The following is a 27,801-nucleotide window of genomic DNA, read 5'->3' on the forward strand; positions in this document are numbered from 1 at the left end:
GTTCGTAAATCGTATGACAGATCTCACTTCACATTTGGCGGGATTTTGTATTACGACAGCCATTTCACCTTACTGTTACTCGCACATATACAGATCTTCTTCTTTCGGACGATTCTATCTCTGTTACAAGCACAGAATGCTAGGACACGTTCTTCGCATGCTCAACTCCATCAGTATTGCTAACCCTGCATAAAAGAATGTCGGCCTTTATTTTTTGCATGAGCCTCGTACAAAGGTGTGTGTGGACAAAGAAGATTCCTACTTTGAATAACCGGAGGTAAGTTGATTCCACTTGTTATTCATTTACTTGTATCCTCGTCGCCAAAACTGCCTTTACATCGCTGTGACGTGTATGTGACCGCGCAGTACTCCAAGGAAGGGATGGTTGCATACGAAATTGAGATTAATTTTGAAGAGTTTTTATTTTGACTCAGAAAATAACTTAGATATAGGGAGTAAAGGCATAGATTTGAAGCATCAGCGCACTGGCATCTCTGAAAAGATTCGTATTCTCACTTTTCAATTTATTGTTTTATATGTTAAGTTAATAACTGCTAACACCTGTTACTGGCGCTTTTCACTCTTCAGGAATTTACTACGACATGTTCCCAGGACACTTTTCTAAGTCCTAAATGTGTGCGTGAATTATTTCATTGGCCACACTGCCCTTATTTCACAATGGAAACTGATTACACTGAACGTGAATATGTTTCGCTGTCGTAAAGCAAGGGCCGTAATAAATGTAAACAAGGTTCTTATTATTAAATAAAACACGAATTATTTATTCAGTGTTTAGCACAATGTAACACAGTATGGGATAGCACAATATACAATATAACATAGGATTTTATCCAACGGGAAGGGGGAGCAAAAGACCGATATAGTTTTTCGATTTATTGTCCTAAGTACTTTAAAAGTCATAACATTTATTATTGATAGCGTATATTATCTTACTTTTTAAAATCGCCACTGTAGCCTATTAGAACATTCATCTCCAGACATGATGTAGAGACAAGAGAAGGAAAGAGAACGAAAAGTGGCGTAACTAATTTTACTGCGCCCTGGATCATCGATTTACTCATACCCGACTCCTGCCCCAGGCATTTCAGCTGCTGTATTATATATATATATATGGTTCCATGTCAGAAGGACAACAAAAATGGTCCTGGACAGAAAGGCCCGAGTCAAAACGGCTTCTTTCAAAAGGGCCCGCGACAAAAGGGTCCGAACCAAAACGGCATTGCGTCAAATGGGCCCGGGTCAAAAGGGTTCCGTGACAAAATTACCCGAGTCAAAAGCGCCCCGCGAAATCAGGGCCCGAGTCAAAGCGGCTTCGCGTCAAAAGGGCCCTGGTCAAAAGGTGTCCGCAACGAAAGGTCCCTGCGTCAAAAGGGCCCGTGTCGAAAGGGCCTCGCGACAAAATGCCCCGTGTCCAAAGGTCCCTACGTAAAATGGGCTTAGGTTAAATGGGGCCCCAATCAAATTGTCCAACTCAAAAAAACCCGCGGCCGAAGGTCTCCGTGACAAAAGGACGCGAGTCAAAACGATACCTCGTCAAAAGGGCTGCAATGAAAAGTGCCCCTCGTCAAAAGGAACTGGGTCAAAAGGGTCCCGCGACAAAAAGACCTCAGTCAAAAGAACCCCACAAGAAAAGGGTCCTATTCAAAACAGCCCCGCGACGAAAGGTTCCTGCGTGAAAAGGATCCGAGTTAAGAAGGCCCGAGAGAAAAGAGCCCGAGTTAAAACAGCACTGCGTCCAAAGGGCCTTGCATCTAATGGGCCTGGGTCAAATGGAGCCCCAAAACAAAGTGCCCGGGTCAAAAACACTACACGGCCAAAGTTCTTCCCGACAAAAGCGCCCGAGTCAAAAGAGTACTGCGTCAAAAGGGCTGTAGTGAAATGCGGCGGGGACGTGTCCCGCGACAAAAAAAACGAGTCAAAAGGGCTCGGAGACGGGCCCGACTCAAAACGGCCTCGCGCCAAAAGGGCTCGAGAGAAGAGGTCTTCGCGACAAAAGGTCCCTGCGTAAATGGCCAGAGTCAAAACGGCACCGCGTCAAAAGGGCTCGAGTCGCAACGGGTCCGCTTCAAGTGACCTGGGTCATAAAGTTTCGGCGACAAAAGAGCTCGATTCAAAAGGGTCCTGCGTCCAAATGGCCCCGCGTCAAAAGAGTCCGAGTCAAAAGGACCCTGCGACAAAATGGCCCGAGTAGAAACGGCTCCGTGTCAAAAGTGTTCATGTCAAAAAGGTCTCCGTAACAAAAGGACCCGAGTCAAAATGGCCCCGCGTCGAAGGGACCCTCCACAAAAGGGCTCGAGTTAAAACGGCCCTGCGTCGAAAGAGCCCGGGTGAAAGTTATCCGCTTCAAAATGGCACTGGTCATAACGGCCCCGCTTCAAAAGTTCCCCGCGACCAAAAGGCCTGAGTCAAAAGGGCCCTGCGTAAAAAGGGGTAGAGTTAGAAGAGCCCTGCGTCAAAAAGGCCCGAGTCAAAAACAGCCCGCGTCAAAACCGGTTGAATACGGTTCCACGGGTAAAAAGCCTGAAATCAAAGGAAGAGTGAACTATAAGCTACAGAACAAAATCGATAGAAATGGATCTGTTTCCTCCCGACATCCTTAACAGTGAATTTAATTATTGACAAATTTTCTTGAGATTCCTTTTTCTCTCTATTCGATCGTACTCGTCTTCCAATTCATCGTTGTTGAAAGGTTTTTGTTTTTATGTGAGTATTGTCAAAAGTTCAGTTTATAGTGTGGCGGCGTTTTGTTCTGTTAGAGCCATACGTAATACAAGTTATATGTGCAGACTAGATGGCAGATAGAATCTGTTCTCCCTACAAGTAAATAGATTTAGTATTTAATAGCGAACACACAATTTATAACTTCCTTTAAGCATTTCGGCATGGTTATTGCAATTTTCCTGCTATAATGTAGAGAAATATTGTTCCATGCTGTGCGTAATGCTTTTTTCAAAACTTCTTTCGCCGTAACTCATACATACTGACCTTACGTTGCAAAGAATCTCAATGAAGTTAAAGTCGGTATTTTGAGGTACGGATTCACGCATTTTTGGACAGCTTTAAATCAATCATTTCCTTACAATATACAGGGTGTTTCAAAAGAACACCGACAACGTTTGGAAGTGATTCCTGACACCAAGATAAGACAAAAAGTATAGACCAACCTAGGTGCACAAATGCTTTCTTTCGGACTTGTAGGCTGCCGAAAACATGAAAAAATGAACTTTAAAGATCTATAGCTACAAAACTATGGGACCTATCGTAGTCGGGTCAAGACTTCACTTAGGAACTAATATGTGCGGTATCCAAAAATCCGTTTCACGATCCTAACGTACTTACACAACAATTTTTATTCAGGGAATTTAGCTACGGGCATATAAATTGAAGTGCTCTGCAACTACCTCTACAAAAATTGTTACGGAAGTACCACAGGATTCTGAAACATGGATATTTGGATAGGTTACATACTAGTTTCTAAGTGAAATCTTGACCCGACTAGGATAGGTCCCATAGTTTTGGAGCTATGGACCCTTAAAGTCCATTGTTTCATGTTTTCGGCAGCTTATAACTTCGAAAGAAAGCATTTGTGCACCAAGGTTAGAGTATACTCTTTGTCTTATCTTGATGTTAGGAGTCACCTCCCGAACGTTGTCGGTGTTGTTTTAAAACACCCTGTATATCTTGTAATGAATATCTTGATAAATTACAAGTCCTCGTCATTCCCAATTTTCAGTATTTTTCTGAAGATTTCCCCTAAGAACGTTAATATATATTCTTAAAGTAACAATTAACAACAAATATACTTACTATTTAGAAAAAGTTAAAATATATTACACTTAGTATTATTATATGTGGTAACTCACTCTACAATAGGGTGAGGCAAAACTCAAGAAATGTAAAGAGCAGCTTTTGTCTCTAGCTCTAAAAGTTGATACAGGTAAACAGAATTTCCTATGCAAAATTTCAGATTTTTATGTTTTAATTTAAGGGTCCCAACTTCTGTTTAAAATGAACCCAAAATAGACATATGGCAGAAAATAGCTTTTCTCTTCAGTAAGTATTGTTACAATTATCTGCTTTAAGAAACGCATGCTTAGTGTCCAGGATTCCAAATTTACTTCTTGATTCCTCTGATGAAACAATCATTCCATGCCTCGCTTTATGACAAAAAACTTTGGTGGAAACCCTGAAAACTCCTTTTACAATTTGTTCAACTGCTTGTGCCTATAAATTTCTTTGGTCCCTTTTCCATCTTTGCCAATAGTTGTTCGTCTGACATTGAGTTTACAAGTGGAGGTGGCGTTATAGCTGAAGCATCCCAATCATATTGTAGAAGGTTTCTGCTTCACGATTGATCATAATATTTGATTTACATTTTTTCACCCCAGCTTGATTGATCCTCCTTGCAACAACAATTTGGTTCACTGCATCTCTTCTCACCTCAATGCCTGGATGTGCAACAGCTGCAAGAAGAGAATATTTTCACTGTGAGCAAAGTAACAGTTATCTTAAGAGATTTTATTGCAGCTTCCTGGATCCCTTTATCGGGTAGATTACGAACTGTCTCCTAAATAAAGTGGAAGTTGCGTGATCCATCAGTGCAGTTGGAATGGGTTTTTATTTCGAACCAACTTGGAGCATACACTCTAACAATGTAAATTAAAAGCTGTAGTAGGTTTTTAGATGGACTTTTTGTACCCTTAAATAAACGAAGTGTCCGATTGGCGAGCGTCAACTACCTGGCGTGATTAACAGCATCTGGAGAAGCAGTTTGTAAAACTTTTATAGCATCATCATCACAGTTATTCTTTCCCTTCTGTATGCGGTAGAAGCCTTCAGCAAATACTTTTGATCAGCACTAAAATCTTTTGTGATATTTACACAAAGTTCCTTATTTCCAGTGACAGGCTGGAAATCAACTATTGGTAAATCCCGTGGATCAAAACTTGACATCTTTCCGAAAATCCCAGAAAATTCCTTTGGACTCATGTATTCCAAAGGAAAATTCCGTACTCATGTTTTTCCATCAATATTCTAAAAAAATTCTCTCAGTGGAAGCTCATGGAGATGCAACATACAAATGAGTAACTCTAAAGGTCGATTTAAAGTTGTTTCCACTCTACATATAATTCCAGAATGTTCACCGATGTTTATGTTTGTTCCCTCACATATTACAGCACACAATGTATCACCCGAATCCATGTCACGTATAACAGAGAATATTTCCTTTGAAATATCTCCTGCTTTACCACTTTGTGAAGTAATATGGTCCACATATTGCTCACTAGGAAGTTATAATATCGTATTGATCCTCTTTTTTTGTTAATTGTCCTCCATTTGGTCCAAAAAGTCTGCTTTCATCTATGCGCCTATCAAAACAAACACAAACTATCTTGCGCAAATCAAATGAATGAGATTCTGCTTCTTTGTCTCTCCACTAAACTCGTTGTCTCCGCAGCTTTGTTGATTCTAGTATGTTTCCGGTTTATCCAGTTTCATGTCTTTCAGGCATGCGTTTATTAACTTGCATGCATCTCGGTTACTAACGCCAGTTCCTTCCATCCTTCCCTTTGCCTTAACTTTGGGTAGTGATGCCTGTTTTGTACTAACCGTGTTTCACATGCTGTCTCTCCTGAATCGGATGTGTTTAGTTGATAACGTGGTTCATCTTCCAAGGCTACATCACTTGCTTCATTTTCTTCCGTAAAACTCAACTGACAAGCACTAGTTGTATTGGTTGTTATACTTTGCAAATACTTTTTCCTAAACATCTCTTCCCGGCCCATTCTCTCTGCTAATTTCTGAAACGAACTCGAAACAATCTTATCAATCGGACCCATTATCATTTTTCGAACCGAAGCCTGATCGACCCAAAAGTTCCACTTGATTTGCGGTACTTTTATAGCGCATTTATACAACTATCTTTCGACTATTTTCTTCCTGACACACTTGCAAGTACGAATGTCAAATACTTCCTTGAAATTACAGAAGTCCACTTTGAATGTAAGTGAAGTGCGGTTTGCTGGTGGATACTTTGGAGCTGTTGGGCAAGTTGTATGAGCTTTTAAAGTTTACCCGAAACACTGGAATATCCAATGACTGGAATGCTACCTTTGTTCCAAATAATAAGATCATTAGCCTAATATTTTAAAATATTTCTTGTATAAGGAGTTTCATTCCTTCTTTAGGCACCATTTTTCTGTTAAACAGGTAGCATTTAACAACTTCTTTCGTTAGGAGTTAGGCTGATCAAATACAGGGTGGCTCAAAAGTAGGTATACGGTACCGTACTGATCAGCTCATTGCATTTTATATCATTTCTTATTGTTATCCATCCGGTAGACTTAGTTTCTTTATTATTTGTTATTAATGATTTTTACTTACATCTTAAGCTCGGAAGAGCCGTAGCAAATAAACCCATAAACTAGAATGTTATACTTGATCAATGCATGGGTGTATACTTACGTTTGGGCGACCCTGTATAGAATTTTCAGATACTGATCGAGTTACTGCCCCTTTAAAGATGATGAAGCCATAGTCACTTTCAGCCAGATAGCCTATTTTACAATTTTAAAATCTCGTTGTATTTTACAATATTATAAATGTTAAAACAAGGTTTGGTAAAAAAAAATGTTGCGAGTGTAGAGATAAAACCGTTATTACTGCATTGAACATAAATTAAATTATATGCAAAACAAAAGAGAAATAAAAACGCAAAAATTATAATTAAAATGTGCAGCAAGAAAATTCCGTAGCTATACGCGTCATCTTTTGTTTCATCAAACTACATGGACTTATGTTGCTGCAGTCTAGCGAGAAATCCAAAAGTCTTCCTAGTTTTAAAAGTCATAGCTGATCATTTGCATTGTAGAAGTCAAGGCACTCTAAATTTTCCATTTTATTATGAATCCTAAAGAATATTCAAACTGCCTCCACTTCATACACTGCCTATTTTTTACACATTTTAAAATTCAATTAAATATTTTGTTTAATTACATTATGGGTCACAATAATATTTACGATAATTGAAACAATATATGATAAAATGTATTTACTAATATTAATGTGTTCCTTCTCATACTAGTATAGTGTAGAAATTTGTTCAGTCTTTACACGCACTCAACAAGACTGTAGAAACCCATAGGCTATATTTTTATCGTTTCCCCAGCAATTGCACCAGTATAAATACGACAAAACATATCAGTCAAGACTCATAAGTCTTTCAAATCTCTTTTCTAGTTATGAATTTATGAGTTATGTATATTGTGCATTTGTAAACGAAATACTACCTTCAAAAAGTTTAATGTGTGTTTTCTTTATTTTTCCAGGGTGGTTTTCCTCCATGGCTTCATAGCGTAAATCCAGACATGAAACTCCGAACAAATGACGCTAGTAAGTTATATGGGACACATCCAAAATTCAATAGCTAGGAAATATATTAATCAGTTAATAACGTTACCTTCACAGATTCTTCATTAGAATTTATATGTAATACAGTAAACAGATGCAGAAAATAACGAGTAAATTACGAGAATTTCGCATACAAGCAGGAGTTTTTTTTTTTTTACATTTATGTTCCAAGAATTCAGATAACAGTTTTCATCATATTATTTTTTATTAGTAAAAAATTCTTTGAAGTTAGAAGGAATAGAATTCTTAGAATGGATTTGCAATTGACATATTGAAAATATTAAAATTTGTTTTCTAACGAAATACTTTCTCTAATTATCAATTGAGTTTTCTGTTTCTTTGTTTGAAAGGCCAATTGAGTTCAGCGTCTGTATTTGCCTTATACTACGAGGTGTACTCAGCAATTGTTATCCCTGATGTAGAACGCAATATCCGAAATAGGTAAAATTGTACACGGTGAGTGACAATTGAGAAAATGGACAAATCTGGGCAAGGCGCCGTCATTTGGTACCTCCAGAGAAAGTTATTAACACCCAAGGAGATTCATGAAAATAAGGTGATTGTATTAGGTAATGGCGCCTCTACATACCAAATCATCAAGAACTGGTCACGTGACTTCCGGTGCGGCAAGGAGAGTAATGAACATGCTTTATGGGGCAAGGCCGCCTATAACAGTATGCACAGCAGAAAACATTAACTTGTTTCACGACCTGATAATGCCTGACAGACGACTTACTGTTCAGAGGTTAGCTGAGGTTACTAGCATGTCACTCAGTTCAATAGACACAATTTCTATTCGCAGAAGAAAACAATATTACTGTTTCAGTGCACAATCATCTGGCTATAGTAATTCGCTACGTTATAAATGGTCAAGTATTGAGAAGCTGTTAGTAGTTGTTGTAAACAGAGACACTACAGGACAAAGAATTCATAATGGAACCAAAAGAGTACTTTCTGCCAACAATGTTTTGATGTATATTATTGTAGGCTGCTCTTTTGATGTGGCTGCTATAAAGGAGTTAAAGCATTACTGGAGAATGAAAATCCTGAAACCATTTACACCCACTTAATTTGGTTATGAGAAATTTGACTGAACAGATCAATGAAACTGCAAACTTATTTGGTGTGGTTCAAACCAGTGCTGTGTTCCTGTCTGAATCCTACAAAAGAATGGATGCTTGGAAGAAAATGATTGATGCAAGCCACGAGGAACAGGACAGACTACGAAAACTTCAAAACGTTTGTGCAACATAATGGTGGAGCGAAAACAAGGCACTGAATGCGATAATCGACACTAACGAGTTTCGCTACGAAACAGGAAGCCAAAACGATTATGACTGTCCATCATCATCAAGATTTCTTAAATTTTTATTGTTCCTTAATGATGTTATACAGGACAATGCGCTTTGATACGAAATCAAAATTCCAAGTTGAGACTTTGCTGAATAAATGGACAGAATTTAACACTGTGGTGACGTGCTCTGTGTATCAGGACTTATTTACAGAAACGGAGCCTGTTTCAAAATATCTAGTCTCACGGATTGGACTATTTTACTTCCTGGAGACTTGTAGACAATTTGCTGCAGCAGCTTCAGAAGAAAATGGAGGCAAAAGATGTCTGTTTAATGCTTTACGAAAACACAAACATATTTAGTAAGAAGATAAATCAACAGCTTGCGCAATCTGGTGTTGAGATAGAAATGGAAGAAGACTTTCCGCCCAGAAGAATCTCAAAAAAGAAGAAAATGCCAGAAGAGCTTGCTGCAGATGAACTGGGAACGAAATTAAATGTAAGTGAATACGATTTATTCAGAATAGGAAAAATACAAAATTCTGAATACAGCTGTTACATGTGTCAGTGATAGATTTCAGCATCCAAAAGACTTTCTGTCTGAACTTCAAATCCTGGATCCCAAACACTTTTCGGAAATCAAGAAGAATGGTGTGCCTGCAGAAGCTTTCAGAGTTCTTGCGAAAAAAGTAAAACAGGAGGCAATATGCAAAGAGCTCCAGCAATTCTATGTCGTGTATGACACTCTGTGAAAAAACGTTCTACTTTTTGATGATCCAGAAGAGAATGATGCCCCTATATCAGTAGAAGAAGATGATGATGATGATTATGCATTTGAGCTTGCTATACGAGATGAAACATCTTTGGACGGGATTCACGGCCAGAGTGATAATGATGCTGCAAACACCTTGTGTAAAAATTGTTTGTCATGTGCAGGAAAAATTTTGTACCAATTTCTACGTCAGTCTAGTTGTTTTAATAATTTATACATTGTATACAAATATGCATTGTCTTTACCATGCACACACGTAACATGTGAAAGGTGCTTCTCAACGTTAAAATTGGTGAAAAAAATCTCAGAGCTAGTTTGTCTGAAGATATTTTGGGCACATTTTCACTAATGAGTATGGAAAGAAACATGTTAAATTTAGTGTCCGTGGACAAAGTTATTCAGGAATTCTGCAATTCATCATCTGAACTGAATACTAATTTTTTTTTTTTAATTATTAGTTGTGTATTGTTTCAGCAGTGTTTTCCATTTGTAGTAAAAGCGTCGTGTTCATTCCACAGTCAGAAGAAGTTTTTTAGCGTTTCAATTTTCAGTAAGCTGTCCTGCTCATTCCACAATAAGAAGTTATTGACTATTATTTGTTTAGTGTTTCAGCTACTGTACGGCAATACAAAAGTAATTATAAAATATTCTGTCGAGAGTTTATGTTTCTGGAAATCCTGTGCTTTGCTCTTTGATTAAAACTTTCTCTGACATCAAATTTCCAATGACCAATGATAAATCATAGCTTGCAGAAACTATCAAGTAACAAAACATTTAAACTGCATAACGCGATGGCTCATCGCAGATGCTCATTGTACGCTATTTTAGAAATTGGTATTATAGTCTGAGGGCCCCCCTTGGTAACTGCGGCCTAGGCCCTAATATACCCAGTCCGCCCCTATTGAAGGAAACTTGCCATATCAAAATTTAAAATTCCTGCTGTATAGCTAGTGAGATATGATGAGTGTAAGTGAAACATATGTAGAGACATGAAGGTCATGGGTTTGTTGTTAGGATTACAGTTAGGCTACACAAAGTACTGTTGTTTCCATTCTGACTGAGACAGTAGAGCAGGTGAAATGCTATATAAACAAAAGAAATGGACTAATCGTGCATACCTCACTCCCGGAATTAAGAATGTGAAAAATGAACCTCTTGTCGATCCCAATAAGATTTTTCTGCCTCCTTACACATTAAATTCGGCCTTATGAAGGCGTTTTAGAAAAATTGGAGAAGAAAGGACAAAGATTTAAGTATCTCCAGGGAAAGTTCCCAACTTGTATTCATTGGCTCCCGAACACATATATTGATGGAAGATGACGTATTCCCTGAAAAACTGACAGAAATGGATAGAAAGAGTTGGATTTCTCTTAAGAGGGTCTCAGAAAACTTTCTGAAAAATACCAAAAGTGCAATTATTTGCAACTAGTTGAGGAGTTACTGACAAACTTGCACATTATGCGATGCAATATGTCACTCAAAGTGAATTTCCTGCATAGGCTTTCTACATAGTCTTTTTTTTTCGAAACCATAGGAGCAGCATAATGAGAGGTTGATTTGCATAATGAGAGGTTGATTTGCATAATGAGAGGTTTCACCAATCAATTCAAATCATTGAGCATCTATACAGAGGAAAATCTGGTGTTTCCGCAGATTACAGTTGGAATTTGGCACGTGGCACGCTCCTCACATCACACAAGAGGAAAGCTTCTTAACATCCATCAATCTGTGTCTGTCTCTTTCGCTTTTTTTTTTTTTTTTTTTGGTCACTTGACTATCACTTTTGTTTGGTTGACAATGCATAAACGAATTGATTTCAGCCGCATCTTTATACGCGTGCAGATTGTCCCATACATGTGGATTTTTACTGGTTTTCATATTTTTTCCAGTTTATTGTTCATGGAAAATTGCAAGCAGTGCTAAGTTATTAATCTATTCTGATATTGTAACGTTCGTTTGCATTACATAAAAATAACAATTTTATTGAAAGACATACATTTCAAAAATATGAAATTTCCTTCAAAATTTCATTTCAACATTTCTGAAAACCCAGACCTGATACCGCATAGCCCTATTTGACTACAGATTCGTAATCATGTGTAGACCTACAAGAAACGCCTACTTTCCTTAAGGAAAGAGGGAAAAAAGTAAACTTGAACGACAGTGAAATACTATATACTAGCTTACATATAAGTTTCAGTAGACATAAGAAAGTGTGTTGCAGTTACGTAACAACATCATCTTATTCGCATTAATTTGCACAAGGCTGTATCAAACTTTTACAGACAAGACTGTAAAGATAAGAACGTATCAAATTAGTTCCAGAGAGGGAGAGAATAATTTTTAGCTGGGTGTTTATTTATAGTTACTATTGTTGTGCATGAAAAAACTGGTAATTCTTAGGAGCAATTATTTACCTCAAACAGAGGCACCGACTTTGCGGGGCAGGACACTTCCCCCCCCCAATATTTAAAAGTGGGGTCCTTGCCCCCCAATATAATCCAGTCGAGAAAGAATTAACAAAGAGGGGCAATAATTTCTGTCGTAAACTTGGTGTCTTTATTTCAATATTAGGAATAGCCGTCTTATTTGATTTCAAAATTGTTTTTTTTAATAGAGCACTGAAGCTTCAAACAACACTCTGGCAGCACTGATATGAAAAGTAAAGATCAATGTGGTGCGCAAAGTTGCAGTGAAGTTCCCAAATTTTGAACTTGAATTTGTTTTAATGCCTTTAAGCGAATTTGACTTAGGTCGTGAATTTCGCAATGGAGCACTGGACCGAGATTTGAGGGTTGAGAAGGGGGCCTTGATCAAGCAGTTGATAGAAAACAGCTGAATATGATTATATATTTATTCATTGTTTGAGCCACCCAATATTTTCTTCAAGTCCTATGTTTGAGCCTTATGACCACAAATACTCAAATATAACCTTTACGATTATCTTTTCTATATTCTTAGGTTACATGAATTATGTGAAGCTCTGGCTTGATGAATTAATGCCAAGAATGCAACCTCTTTTATACGGTAACGGTGGCCCCATCATCATGGTTCAGGTAAGATTAATTTAATACTGTTAACAAGTGATTCTCTCATAGGGTATAATCGCAGAAAGTCTAGTAGTTTTGAATTAATAACTAGGAAGCTTGATGTAGTGTTTTCGTACCATTTTTTTTTTTTTTTATCTAGGCAATGTCTAGTGTGACACATCCATAAAGACAGCCTCTCTACAGGTATTTGAATTTATTGTAAAAGCATGATTGAATTCGTAATAGGTTTATTTCAAGAATCTCACAAGTGATGTCCGCATGTTTTCTTTGCATATATATAAAAGTATAAGTTTTCAATTGTTTTCAGTACAAGAGTTATGAATATGTGGCTTGACATACAGTATCGCTCAAAAGTTTTCAAACACCCCGGAATTTTGTAAGCATCTACTGTGATCCTATTATTTTGGCACGATAACTTTACCGCCCTTCATGAGAGGTTTTCCTGCCTATAGAAGCAAATTTGACGACAGTTGAATCGAAGTCTGAGAGGTATTGCACATGATATGTCAAATCATAATTATTAAAATATTGCGTAGTAGATATTGCATAATATAAACAAAAGTGTGGAAGGTGAGACAAGATATTAGTTTTGTTTGGAAAGTGTAGACAACTTGCCAATGAGGTGATAACAATTAATTAAAAAAAAAAAAAAAAAGCTTTCCAAATTTTGCAGTTCTTTAAAACTTGTTGATATGCTAATGTTTAAAACGAAAAAAAAAATTGAAACGTGCTTACGATGGTTTCGTATGCTGCATTGTTGCTCGTTGAAATAGTAACGACGAGCATTACATATACGCGTCCACTGGACGACAATTGAGCACGGAAGAATGTATATTGACAGTATTGACAGTCCTAAACGTTTTTCAAAGAAAGGCGTTTTTAACTTTCTTATAAGGTATATTGTAGATAACTACGAAATTTGGAAAACTACTTTCTCTTTAAAATTTTTGTCACTGCATTAACCCTCTATGTCTACACTTTCCAAACAAAACTAATATCTTACCCCACCTTATACACCTTTGTTTATACTATGCAATATACATATCAAATTGTCTTCTTTGGTCTCAATTTTAGGAATTAGAAATTGACATATCATCTACAGTACCTCTCAGACCTCAGTTCAACTATCGTCAAATTCTATGCTTTAGGCAGGACTACATCACATAGGTTAAGTTCTCGTGCCAAAATAATAGAATCACAGTAAATGCTTACAAAACTCCAGAGTGTTCAAAAACTTTTGAGTTAAGGTATTAAGTGGGAGAATTGACTTTGAGTTCTCTCTGTTTTAGAATGAAAACCTCCCTGTTTTAAAGAAATGAATCAACAGCTTGATGGCCTAGGCAGCAATATAAAGTAACAAAACAGACTGTCAAAGATAATTTTCCTGGAATTTAAGTTCAGAAGTGTTTCATCACATGGCAGTTCAGTGATTCTTCTTTCCCTTTCATTTAAAAGAGACTAAAATTTCCTTTAGCCTTATTCCTTTCATTTTGCTAATTTGTCCTTGAGAACACTCATGCTCCTCACGTACGTCACACATACCAAAGTTTGAAGTCTCTTTACTTACAATATTAGCTAGAGATATAAGGTAAAATCAGTTAAATAGTCGTCAGAAAAAACTTCAAGAATAACTATATATATATATATATATATAGGGTGACCGCGTGACTATTTTACAAAATTTAAGGGATGATTCCTGACACGGAAACAAGAAAAAAAGTTCAAATAAACTTTTGTCCAACGTACATAATTTCGGAGCAACAAGGTGCCGAAAACGTGGGAAAATGACATTCAAATCTCTATAGCTCGACTATGGTGAATGATAGAGCTCATACGGCATGGTCACGTCAAAGACACCGAAGCTGCTGTATTCAAATATGGTTAGGTCGAGATCGTGCAATTCGTGCACAAGGGATTCCCCGAAGGAGCGTAAGGATTCCCGGATAATCTGTCAAGAAAATGGGTCGAAAAGGATACGGATGAATAGCTGTCCCAACTGCTAGCAATAATGCGTCTGTACTAAGTCGATATCTCGCACAAGCACAAAATGGCGAAGTTTTATACGTGCCATGTGTGGTTGCATAACGCGCACTAAATATTAGTGGGAAAATATGAAAGCAAAATGTGAATAAATTGGTACAAACGGTAAATACATGATAGTACACTCTCCTGTTCATTGTACGTATAGATGCGTTTAATAAAGGGAATAATCATGGAACGTACTAAAATGTTGTATAAACATCACACTAACATTGTTTTCTTCCATGTAGTTTTGTCATTGAAAAGCAAGTAAAACTAAGGGGAAAAACCGGGGGATATGGGTACTTTCTTCCAGGCAGAAATCTTATTTTATTTTATGATACGAGCCGAGGATACTTTTTACGAGAGGGGGATTTTTCCGCCATCCAATGTTAATGTGACCACTGCCAGAGAACAACAGTTTCTTATCATTAGCCGTAATGTGCGTTACCCGAACATTGAAAAAGAACAAGGAAAAACAATTTATCAGGACGTTTGTTTTAGTCGCTGCTTCCGATGTTTTGCAGGACTGATTCCGAGATTTTGTCTAGAATGCTTAATATTTCGTCATATTGTTATCGTTTAGAAGATATTTTGTTTTCGCAGACGGTGCTATCACCTGAAGTACGCCACAGTTTGCAGGTTCGATCACAAGCATTTGCTCTTCCTTCTGTCGTAGAAAACAATCGAAGGTAAGGAAAGTATAAGACAACCCTACTAAAAGACGTTGTGGAAGGTGGAAGGTCATTCTTCATGTGGTTTATTCGTAGCGTACGAGTTCCTTAGTGCAGTTTGTGCTTTGCTTGTTTGAATGTGAGATCAAATGGAGTATTCAATAGCAGAACTTGCGGACATGATATTTGTATACGGTCAAGCAAATGGCAACAGTCGAGAAGCTGATAGGTTATATCGATTGAAGTATCCACAAAGAAGACATCCAGCCTATACTATGTTTGCCAGACTTTTTCAACGCTTACGAGACACGGGGAATTTACAACCTCAATACCACGACCAAGGAAGACGAAGAACCACAAGGACTCCGGACTTTGAAGAACAAGTGCTTGATCGTTTCGCCCAAGACCCAACAGTAAGTAGACGGAAAGTAGTATGTGAAAGGGGAGTAGCACAAAATACTGTTTGGAAAGTAGTACACGAGCAACAGTTACACCCCTATCATCCGCAGAGGGTTCAGGACTTACGTCCAACTGACTTTCAACCTCGGGTTCGGTTTTGTGAGTGGTTTCTCCAACGCTCTGTAATTGATCTGCAGTTTGCTTCCTACGTGCTTTTCACCGACGAAGCTTGTTTTACTCAAGACGGGATATTTAATAGTCACAATAGTCATGTATGGGCAGACGAAAATCCTTATGCAATTGTGGAAAGGGGCCACCAAGACCGATTCGCCATAAATATGTGGGCGGATATTATCAGTGATCAGATCATAGGACCATATTTACTACCACCACGATTAACTGCACCAGTGTATACGAGATTCTTGTGAGACATACTTCCAGAGTTATTAGAGGATGTCCCTCTCGGTGTTCGTCAACGGATGTGGTTTCAACATGATGGCGCCCGAGCCCACTTTTCAGCTAGTGCTCGAGAGTATTTGAATCAAACGTTTCGTGACAGATGGATTGGAAGAGGCGGTCCTTGTAATTGGCATGTACGTTCCCCAGATTTAACGCCACTTGATTTTTTTCTTGTGGGGTCATGTCAAAACACTTGTCTATGAAACGCCTATAGACAACGCAGAAGAATTATTAAAATAGATACTTGGGTTCAAATTAGGGATAGCATTAACATTTCAGCAAGAAAAAAAATAGGGCACGCGGAAATGCGTAGGAACAAATCATGGTTCGACCAGAAATGCAACATACTAACGGAGCAGGGAAAATAAGCGAAACTGCGTTGGCTACTAAATCCGAACGATATAACAACACTAAATTTCGTTGACATCAGATGGGAAACTTCCAAAATGTTCAAAAGTGAGAATCGCGATTTTTTGAAAGCTTAAATGAATGAACTTGATGATAATAGTAAAAGAAAAAATCGAGGTATGTTCAAGGGCATCAACGAGTTTAAAAAAAGGGTATCAACCTCGCACGTATATATTAAAGAGAGATGACGGAACAATTCTTACTGATGCAGATAGCATCTTGAATAGATGGAAAGATTTCTTTGACAATATGCTTAAAACACACAGCCAAAAACTAATGTTCGTGGGAAAAGAGAAATGCACAGCAGAACCATAAATTTCAGAGTCTAGCCGAACAAAAGTAGAAATTCTATAAAGAAATTAAAGAAACACAAATCTCCGGGTGTAGACGAAAGTCTGGGTGAGTTAATTTTAGCTAGAGGGGAATATTGTGGAAAAAGATATACAAACTCATTCTCCTTATCTGGAACAAGGATGAGTTACCACAAGAGTGGAAAGAATGAACCATTGTTCCAATTCACAAGAAAGGCGACAAAGCGGATTGTAATAATTTTCGAGGCATTTTTCTTGTGTCAACATCCTGTAATATCCTCTCAAACATTTTATTAGCAAGATTGATCTCATACCAGCATGTAATTATTTGAGATTATCAGTGTGGATTTAGATCCACCAATCAACTATGGACTAGATATTTACAATTCGACAAATTCTCGAAAAGAAATGGGAATACAATACCCCGGTACATCAACTCTTTATTGATTTCACAAAGGCTTACGATTCTATTAGGAGATAAATATTATAAATTCTTCTTGCAGAATTTGGATACCAAAAAAGCTAGTTAGATTCCCTATTCCCTCGTGGAATTAAGATATGTTTAAATGAATCCCAAAGTAAAGTCCAAGAAGGAAAATTCTTGTCCACGAGCTTCCTCGTTGAGAACGGTCTGAAACAAAGAGATGCGTTGTCGACATTATTATTCAACTTTATTCTGGAGTACGCTATAAGTAAAATCAAAGTTAGCAACCAGGGCCTAGAGCGGAATAGTATTCGCCAGGTTATGGCGTATGCTGAAGATGTAAATCTGATAGGAAAAAAATAGAAAGAAATACAGAGACATTATTAAATACGTGCAGGTTTAGAAGTAAATGCAGAAAAAAACTAAATACATGGAAGTTCACTGGGAACGTAATACTGCAAATTATGGATGCGTCAAAGTATTAAATAGTATTTTCGATAAAGTGGATACTTTCAAGTATCTAGGATCAATACTAACATACAAAAACCATATCCACGAATAAATTAAATGTCGACTGGAAGCAGGGAATTTGTGTTATTATTCAGTAAACAATCATTTGTCGTCGCGAATTCTGTCACGGAAGTTTGAAGGTCAAAATATATAGAACTATAATCATGAACGTTGTTCTGTATTGTTGCGAAACATAGTCGCTTACTTAAGGGAAGAACGTAAACTGCAAGTATTTGAGAATAAAATCCTGAGAAGAATATTCGGACCCAAGAGAAACGGGAATAGGGAATGGCGGAAACTTCATAACGAAGAACTGCATAATTTATACGGTTTACCGAACATTGATAGTCATCAAGTCTAGGAGGCTCAGGTGGGCAGGTCATGTAGCGAGAATGAAAGAAAGCAGGAGCGCTTTCAAAGTTTCGACTGGAAATCCAATCGGAAAACGTGCGTTAGGAAGACAGTAATAAGATGAAACTCGCAGAGATAAGAATAAAAAGTAGAAACTGGATTCCTCGGAGGTCATTGAAGAGGTTTTATGAACGCGGCATTGAACCTCCGGTTTTACTGGCCATAGAGTTCGTTAGTTCTTTTACGGTAAAAAATGTGAAATATAACAGAAATTCTAAAGGTTTTTTTTCTGTATGTAGATAGTTAAAACAGAGCACAACTGAGACGTACCGGTATGCACAGAAAATATATTCTGGCGATACGAGCAGCAGATGGAGAAATGATCCCAATAAATTCCTTCAATGAGTTCCTCGGTGGCTAAGCGATTAGCGTACGCGCCTTTGGCATGGGAAAGCTGGGTTCGATTCCCGGCGGGAGCTCATGTGGTTCGGATTCCACGTTAATCAGTAGGTCCTGTCTCATTTAGCCTCGCTGCTGTAAGGGACGTTAAACCCAAATTCCTTTAAATTGTCTTGTAATGATTAGTCTTTGAAAAAGACGAAATTCGTTGGGTTAAGTTCTGATCCTTTTAGCTCCTACTCTACGATTTCAAATATGTTATTATTTACCTTGTTTACCTTAATTTTTAATATTCCCAAGCAAACAGCAACTTGCATGTGTCTCTACACTCCTCTAATTTTCATACCTTCATTCTCACCATCGTGATTAATTCGATTGGGTAGAAAAGCGTGATTAACTAAGCAAACTCATCGCCATCACAGTGCTAAACATATATATCAGACTGACTGTTTCCGATTTTAAGAACGCTCCGGCGTACACTATAACTAATTACTCGACACCTTGTATGCCTCAAAGTCATTAACAAATCGTATATAATAACTTTCTTTAAGTAATAAGGAAAAATTTGTTGTGACTTTTATTGAAAATTTTGGGTTGCGAGCGAAGCGGACAAGAAAATTTTTAACAAGCGTATTACTTTGCAAACCGACAACAACATTGATTTAATAGGGCGCCAATCCTTTTAGGGGGCGCAGGGTCGTTTACTCTTTTCCGACACCTTTTCTTTCTTCTTGCTCGTTCGGCGCCCCCTTGCTATCAGCGTCCGGGGCGACCGTTCCGCTCGACCCCCGTAGCTACGGCTGTGAATACGTATCCAAACAGTGTTGATCAGGAATGTAAAATGTGTAAACTGAAGGAGAAATTGCTGAAACATTTCCCACGTGCGCTACAGTTTGTTATTTTACCAGATCGTTGAGGTGAAATTGTTTAAGCAAGATACATACCTAAAATTTAATTCTTTAAGGTACACTCCATGCAGGTATGTCAGTAAGTGTTCTGGTTATTGAAGCAGCTTTACTGTTACTGCGAGGTGTTCTTAATCACCATCCATAGGTTTGAGTTCCTTCGTGACCACCCACGGTGGGAATGCTACTTTCCAAGAGCTCAGACGTATTGCATCTCTTCATTCAGATTATATCTAACCTTTAAACTGGAAGTGATATGGACGCAAATCCTCGGAAATTATCCTATTAAAAAGGGGGAGAACACAGATGACTCTTTAAGATGGCTGGTCATCACCGCTTTCAACAACACAATCATACATTGCTGTTTCCAATTTTAATATTTGTGGATATGAAGAGGAGTGCCCCGTACAGTTTAGCAGATTTATCAATTCTATGCTGATTTGTAAGATGCCTGAGTGTTATACCTAGGAGCAAATGTTTTGAATCAACCAAGGTCCATCTGATACAGCTAACAAATATCTTGCGCTAAAGATTTAGCGACAGGTTTTCTGAGGACTCGTGCCTGTATTACTTACAGCTAAAAGGATAGATATAAACTAAATATGGAGGTGAGGCACGTCGAAGCTCTTGGAATGTAGCATTTTTGTCATGGGCGGCCACAAAAGATCAATGTTCGATGGTGATTAATAGCAGCTCACACTAACAGTAAAGCTACTAGAATAACCAAAAACTTTCTGGCATACCTGCGCTAGTCCATCTTCAACTAAGTTATCTTTAGGTGTGTTTCTTGTATAAATAATTTCACCTCAACGATCTGGTAAAATATGCTGTAGCGCACGTGGGAAATGTTTCAGCAACTTCTTGAATTCACACACTTTGCACTCCTGATTAACACTGGCTGGGTCTTCTTCTTGAACATACATTAACGGATAGAACGTGAAATTTCTACATTAACTCCTTAATTACGTATGTCCGCTGGATATATGCACGCTTTCTCATGTGCCCTGCAAGCCTTTTTGTCTTGTCCCTTCTTGTATATTCTTTACGGCACAAGTTGTGGTACCTCATTTCGGCTGCTATAAGATCCATATCTCGAATCTGTAACAGTAGTGGTTCATCTTCCTTTCAAATAGCTGCTTCTTTAATGACATGTACAGCAATTCTAGAGAAACATGTCACCAGGGATTCCCATGACCCACCCTTTCCCTTTTTCCGTGATTCTCATTCTCGCGGATTCTGGCAAAATACGCACTTCTCCTCGTTATACAGGATGCCTGCGACATTATCGTGCGGCAGAACGGTTGAAATATGGCGAATTATCCACTAAGAGTGTAACATTTTTCGCCCCGCATGATTCAGCAGACTGACTTAGCAATTGTGGTAATTTTGTAAACCTTTGGTAGTCCTAGCAATAGACCGTGTTCGTTTGTGTCGTATTCTGTAGAAATTTGGATGCAAATTGATGTTAAGAGTGTAGTTTTGTAGTGCCACTGTCTTGTTGCAGTTCTTTGACCTGAAAGATTTTATGGAAGCTTTTTTCGATTACATTTTATAACCTCATGTCAGTTTTGTTTTATGGGTAGTGTATTACTCAGAATTTCGATTTTTCAGAAAAGCAATCCTTTTTCTTGTTGCAGTTGTCGCCTGTCTAACTGGCTTCTTTTTGTTTGTCATTCTTCATCAGATGACGTGGATTTCAGGGGGAATGTGCCACTATTCTCAATCTTGAAAAACTACATATTATATAATGGTGTGATTATCTGTATGCATATGCAATAAGAATGCATGCACTGTCCATAACTTCGAGAGTTATTTTTTTTTATAACTTCACATATGGACAGACATGTTTAGAAGTTGTATTCACTGTAGAAGACTAAAACACCAAGTATTTTCAAAAAAAAAAAAAAAAAAAAAAAAAAAACAATGTAAGCGCACAATAGTAAAATTATTTATTTTGAAATATTTCCTATTATACCATGAACCAACAAAGCATAAAACCTTCCTGGAGGATTTCTTGGTACTGAGAATCTGTCATAATATAATAAATGAGAAAAAGCAACTACAATAATTTATATCACTTCTTTTCCGTAGAAAAAATAAAACGGAACATTTATATAAAGTGATACTTGTCATTCCATTAAATAGATTATCATGAACCCTGTGAAAACTATAAAACACATTTTCTCTGCCACTATTTGATGGATCAAGATGAAATTTTCAGTTTAAGTTGAGCATAAAATGGACACATAAATATATTTTATTATCCACCTAGCTTGCAGTGTTGCCACGTAATAAGTTAAAGAATTGCGAGAAGGGACAGTTTTAGGGAAATTTTGTTAAATATCCTTCAATTATTTTTCCTTCGTATGTAGAAATGTCATGCTTGTTATATAAACTGAAGCCTATACTCTTACAAATCGATCGAGGTGTAACTTGTTCCAGTGTTGCACTGACGGTCTGATTTACAGGCATTTAAAGAGACCCCATTGATGTCTGTAAAAATATACGTTTGGTAAAGCGTTAAGGAGCCCAGAACCCAGGTGTTCCACTTATATGTTGATCAACAACTATTTTTTTGATTCTAAGAACCCTAAGGAACATTACTAATATAGTGGCGAAAATTCCCTTAGGGTAGGAGTTATAACCACCTTGCTTGGCCCAGTTTATCAAGAAACACAATACTGTTAAGTGGTTTCTTCAGAACAGCATCCAACCAGTGAACAATCAGTTTATATTGATCCAGTGATAAATAATCTGAAAGAGAAAGCAAGGAAGAAAACTTTTGAGATTCTTGGGCAAGGAAAAGAAATAATATATCTAGGCGTATTACGGTACTCATATGATCCTCATGAAGTTTGGCATTAGGTAGACCTTAATGTCCTTAATATAGAGTGATCCACAATTATATCCTTATTTTCATTTTACTATTATAATCTGTCATCAACAATGTTACATGATTGCTGTCAAATTCTATTATGTATATACAATGATCCTTGCCATTTCATTCAACGTAGGCACCAGCATTAGTAGCACAGTGTTGGAGTCGGGGCTCAACGTTCCTCACAGACCGTTTTAAGATGTCGTTTGGTACCTGCGCACACTCTTCCATAATGATTGCTTCTAAAATGTCCAAATCACGCGGTTTTCTGGTATATACTTTCTCATTCAAATATACCCAGAGGAAAAAAATCCAATAGGTACAAGTCTGGACTTCTCGGTGGCCACTTAACATTTCCGCGATGTCCAATAACGCGGCCTGGAAAACACTGTCAAGCCATTCTTGCGAAATCAACGCAAAATGGGGAGATGCCCCATCATGCATAAAGTACAAATTGTCCACTCCGATCCAGGTTGAAACAGTGTGAAAAACCCATTCGTAGCATGTGCACATACCTTTCCGCATTTATTGTTTTACGAAAAATGTAAGGACCGATAAGAGTGTCATCCCGAATACCACACCACACAGTCAGCGAAGGACATTACTGCATTTTTTTCAATCGTAGCTTCAGGACTGTTGTTATTACGGGTCTAGTAATGGCAGTTATGGCAATTTATGAACCCACCCACATGGAACACTGCTTCGTCTGGTCATAGAATGTCACTCAGTATATCTGCATGTGGATTCAGCAAACTCCATCTTAACATCACAATTTTCCAGTGATAATCCCTGGACAAAATGTGGTTCCATGGTCTCCAGTCGATCTCCTTCATTAGCTGTTGGACCGAACCATGCGATAAACCAGATTTCCTATGATATTGTCACGGGACTTCCTGGGACGTTGCGCAAACGCCGCAGCAGCATTGGCTTTAGCCTCGTCAGTGACAACTCTCCCTTTTCGTGACTAACCGAACCCGTACGCAACAAATTCGCACGCAGTCTCTTTATTGTTTTCATGTCCAGAGTCGTGTGTCTACCCTTCTCCCGTCTCCACCATCTTTGCACCATTACGGGCGACTGCCACACTTCCATCCTCGTTGCAATCCGAGCACGGTCAGCAATGTTCTGTCTCTGCGCCATTTTCACTTATTTCCTGGATATACCTACAACAAACAACAATAACGTAACAATTACATAATAGCACGTAATGGGATAGAGTATAACACAATATAACGGTAGAGTTATTTATCGTTTGTGATAAAATAGCAGTAAAATAAAAATAGGGACATAATAGTGGATCATGCGGTATGTATGAATTATATCGCATGCTCTTTTGATTCCGAAATTATCAGGTTCTCAATTTAAATTTTGCATTTACAAAGAGACAATACAAATTATATTTGTTTATCAGAGATTTACCAAAAATATATTATTATCTTGATCAAATTTATCTCCATATATTCTAAAATTCTCATAGTGATTGAATTTATATGTGGTCACTGTCAATGTACGGGACATTTTTGCATGGAACTGAAATCGAACAAACTTATCTTAAACTTGCCCCTTTGCGCACTGACTACATTCGTAACTGCGTAACCACTCTTTTAAATCTATGAGCTCAAGATTAAATTTGATAACTTAAGAAAATCAGTTGAAGGATAAAATTCTACTTCTTTAATTTGTTTTAAGGCCGAAAGTAAATTATTCATAATATGTGAATTGTTATTCGTTTAGGTTGAAAATGAATATGGAAGTTATGGTGCTTGCGATGCTGAATACTTAGCTGCCCTCCGTGACTTGTTTGCCTCCTACGTAGAAGATGCAGCCGTCCTGTTCACCACAGACGGAGCTGGAACAGACTATTTGAAATGTGGAAAGATTCCTGGTGTCTATGCAACTGTAGATTTTGGACCAGGTACGTATGTTATATATTGCTGTTAATACTCGTATGCTTTACAGACATTGAGTCAAAATTTCAAGATTATCATAAAAGATCCGGGTGAAGTTTATATAAAACTATGTGTTATAGTTATCGAGATTTTCGCTCATATCACTGAAATTTTAACTCGAACTTTGTATGTAGTGAATTCTGTATGTAATGGAATCATCGATTCCGTTGAAAACAATCAACTTATAGAAAATAAGTGCATATTGAATCAAAATCTGTTATGTATTACGAATATGGTTCTGGAGCAGAAGGTAAATACAAGATTCGGTCAGCAAGTAATACACAATCTTTAATAACTTTTTAAATTAATAACTTACAATAATTATACTAGGTATATATGCGCCAACAACTATTAGCTACAGATCAGAATCATTCAGTGTATCCACTATTCCTGTCTACATATTTGGTTCATTGTTCTTTATATCTCACACAGGCACCTTGGTAAAATGCTACATGTTACTTTCGAAAACAACTTTCAACCACTTGGAGTAACTTGTCGTCGTTTCCAGTATAAAATTGCTCAATTTACCAAAAACGTAGAAAACTGAGTGAGCAAAATTGGAGTTGTAAGTCAAATGAGGCATCAAATTCACCCATATTTTGCAATTGTTGCTAGCGTCTAGTGCGCAGTGAGCAAGCCTGAATTGTCCTGATGAAAGTTTATTTTTGTGTCTTTTAGGTGAGGTCATTTTATTGTAATTACTCCTTGTAGTTTATCTGAAGATTTGCGGTATCATTCCTTGTTGGTGGAACGATATTTTTCTCAAGAATATCGATGAAGATGGGCCATCTTAGTGCCAAAATATGGTGATAATAATTTTGCCTTTGGAAAGGGAAATCTTTTTATCTTTTTTATTTTATTTTACTTATTTAGTTTTGGTGGTAACGTTATATGAGTTCATTGCATTAATTGACGCTTTGAAGGATTGTCATACTGATAGACTCAAGTCTAATCACACGTTATGACGTGTTGAAACACCTCACTAGGTACTACTGGGAAAGATTCGATTATGCCTAAACCGAGTTTGCATTATTTTTCTTATTAGATGCTTTGCTGTCCATTTTAGACACAATTTTCGATACCTAAGTTCTGAAAGAAGCTTAGCACTTGCTTTCGAGATTGACAATCTTTCCATCATTTGATAAACCATCGTTGTCCTATTATTCTTTACCATTTCCTCCACATGAACCAAATTTTAGTCTGTTTCTGCAAAGAAGGGTCTGTCTGGCCTCTAACTGAAATCAAAATCATCAATCTAAAAGCACTGAATCAATACACATATTGCAATTCTAAATGAATTACTGTGACTGAAATCTCTCCGAGCTTAAACTAGAACATGATCACTGACCATTGTTGGATTCTGAAGTTTACTTCAGGCTTCATATCTGAAAGAATTTTATATATACATGAAGACCAACGTCGTGAATGATGGGCAAAATTGGGAGTCACTATTTTTGAATTGAAATTTAATAATTTAGCCAAAATATGAAAATTAAAAAAAAATTAAATCAATGAATTTTGGAAATGCTTTGTGTATGTTTTAGGATTAACTAATTCATATCGGACTTCCGAAGAGAAACACGAAAACAATTTAATGACCGTGTCAGGACCTCTCTTCAGTTTTATTAGAAAGAGGAAAAGAAAGAGTGAGAAAGAAGAGAAGAAAGTAGGAGAAAGGAGGGAAAGAGGAAAACGGAAAGCGAAAGAGAAAGAAGGAACTAGGGATAAATGATTACTGGACCCCTCCCCGTCAGGACCCCTCTTCAGTTTTATTAGAAAGAGGAAAAGAAAGAGTGAGAAAGAAGAAAAGAAATTAGGAGAAAGGAGAAAAGGAGGAAAGGGGAAGCGAAAGAGAAAGAAGGAACTAGGGATAAATGATTACTGGATAATTATGGATATGTGGTAAAGAAACTCGAATAGTTATTAAAAACGTGGTTCATACCCGAGGTTAATTACTGGAGGATCAATTCTGAAGTGATCCCGATAATACAATGTTCCCTCATACTATCCCAACCTGGATCCAGGCAACTGCGAAAGTGGAAGTTGCCCTAACCCAGCCCTGGTGACGAGAAGTTTTAATTTAATTGTTTGTCTATTGTTTCGAAATGTTGAATAATCTGTATCCAGTATTTGAAGTTCTATAATTGAGTTCGAACACACATCTGAATCAGCCAAGGAAAGAAAAAAAGTCAAATTTATTTTCCACAAATAGATGTTTTGAAAAGACTGTCGTTATTCTCGCTCATCCTGTTATTTTGGCTTTTCTCCTAGAGCCGATTTAAATTACTTTAGAATCGGTTATCTTTCATAACTTTCATCACACACTAATACATATAACATGCTCTTACACACTTATTATGAACATTATTACAGTAAATCAATATTAAATGCGACCACTTAAAACTTAATTTTATCATTCATTCACACACACTCATACATACATACAGGACAGTGTATTAACGTGGGTATTAATAGTTTTAAGAAACCATCTAACTACAATTAACGAACATTTATTACATTTACTGAGAAATTGAGGCACAGAATTTTATAAATATGCAATAAGTGTACATTTAAACGTATCAATTCGTACATGAAATTGGATACTACTAATGTAATAGTATACACACACACACACACACACATATATATATATATATATATATATATATATATATATATATATATATATATATATATATATATATATATATATATATATATATTAACAGACAGCAAAAAATATGTTTTTATTTAACTTTTGTTAAAAAAATAATATAGATTAGTGAATAAAGTTTAGTATACACAACGACGACTGGAAAGCAGGAAGAAAAGATATTAAAATGTGGGTTAGCAATGAGTCTTTGTCTCATTTATGAGCATTTTGAAAGTAATTAAAACAAGTCCTTTCTCATACTTTCAGATTAGCTATACTATTATGCATATCGTCGAAGCACCCTTTGTGGTGTCCACACGTTTCACTCTTTGCATTTTTCATATTCACACATGAGAATGTATTTGCGTTAATCATAATCAACACATATTCGATTTGTAAAAATATTCATCAATACACTTATCCCATTTCTGGGGGTTTAAGAGATTAAAGTCTCGTCTTTCGTATCACGAACACTATGTTACGTATTCTGTCATTTGCTTACTATCACATTCACTGTCTCAAAAAATATCGCTTTGTATTACGAATTACACACATTTATCATTAGGTTTGCAATATATACAAGTCAGTGGAGAGCTTTTGTGAACGCGGCATTGAACCTCCGGGTTCCATAGGCCATAGAGGTCGTTATATATATTCTCCGAGTTCAGAAGGACTTTCGCTTGATTTATAAACACAACTACTAAGATGGAAACACTGGTGAAATTTGAGTATTCGCATGGTAGGGATGGAAATTGAAGTGTGGTTCTAGAGAAGGATTATAGTTTACTAATATGATGGTTGATTTAAAGACACATTAGGATTACGATGACCTGCCTAAATACCATGCTATATGCAGTTAGTATATTACTTACGATGTTAGTTGTTACATAGATTACTTAATTACATAACAAAGTTTGA

The 27,801-nt window shown here is 37.1% G+C and overlaps 1 protein-coding gene across 1 annotated transcript in view; it reads left to right on the top strand.

The window, feature by feature from the left end:
- The window catches only part of LOC145671878 (beta-galactosidase-like), a 96,405-nt gene that overhangs the window by 36,709 nt on the left and 31,895 nt on the right, over nucleotides 1-27,801 (top strand). The window contains exons 4-6 of the mRNA XM_081741106.1: nucleotides 7,350-7,413; nucleotides 12,456-12,550; nucleotides 24,016-24,196. Of these exons, the coding sequence (XP_081597232.1) occupies nucleotides 7,350-7,413; nucleotides 12,456-12,550; nucleotides 24,016-24,196 (340 nt within the window). The remainder of the gene's footprint in view (nucleotides 1-7,349; nucleotides 7,414-12,455; nucleotides 12,551-24,015; nucleotides 24,197-27,801) is intronic.

Source organism: Thermobia domestica, chromosome 15 (assembly GCF_964235325.1).
Source record: "Thermobia domestica chromosome 15, izTheDome1.hap1.1, whole genome shotgun sequence".
Lineage (NCBI taxonomy): Eukaryota > Metazoa > Arthropoda > Insecta > Zygentoma > Lepismatidae > Thermobia > Thermobia domestica.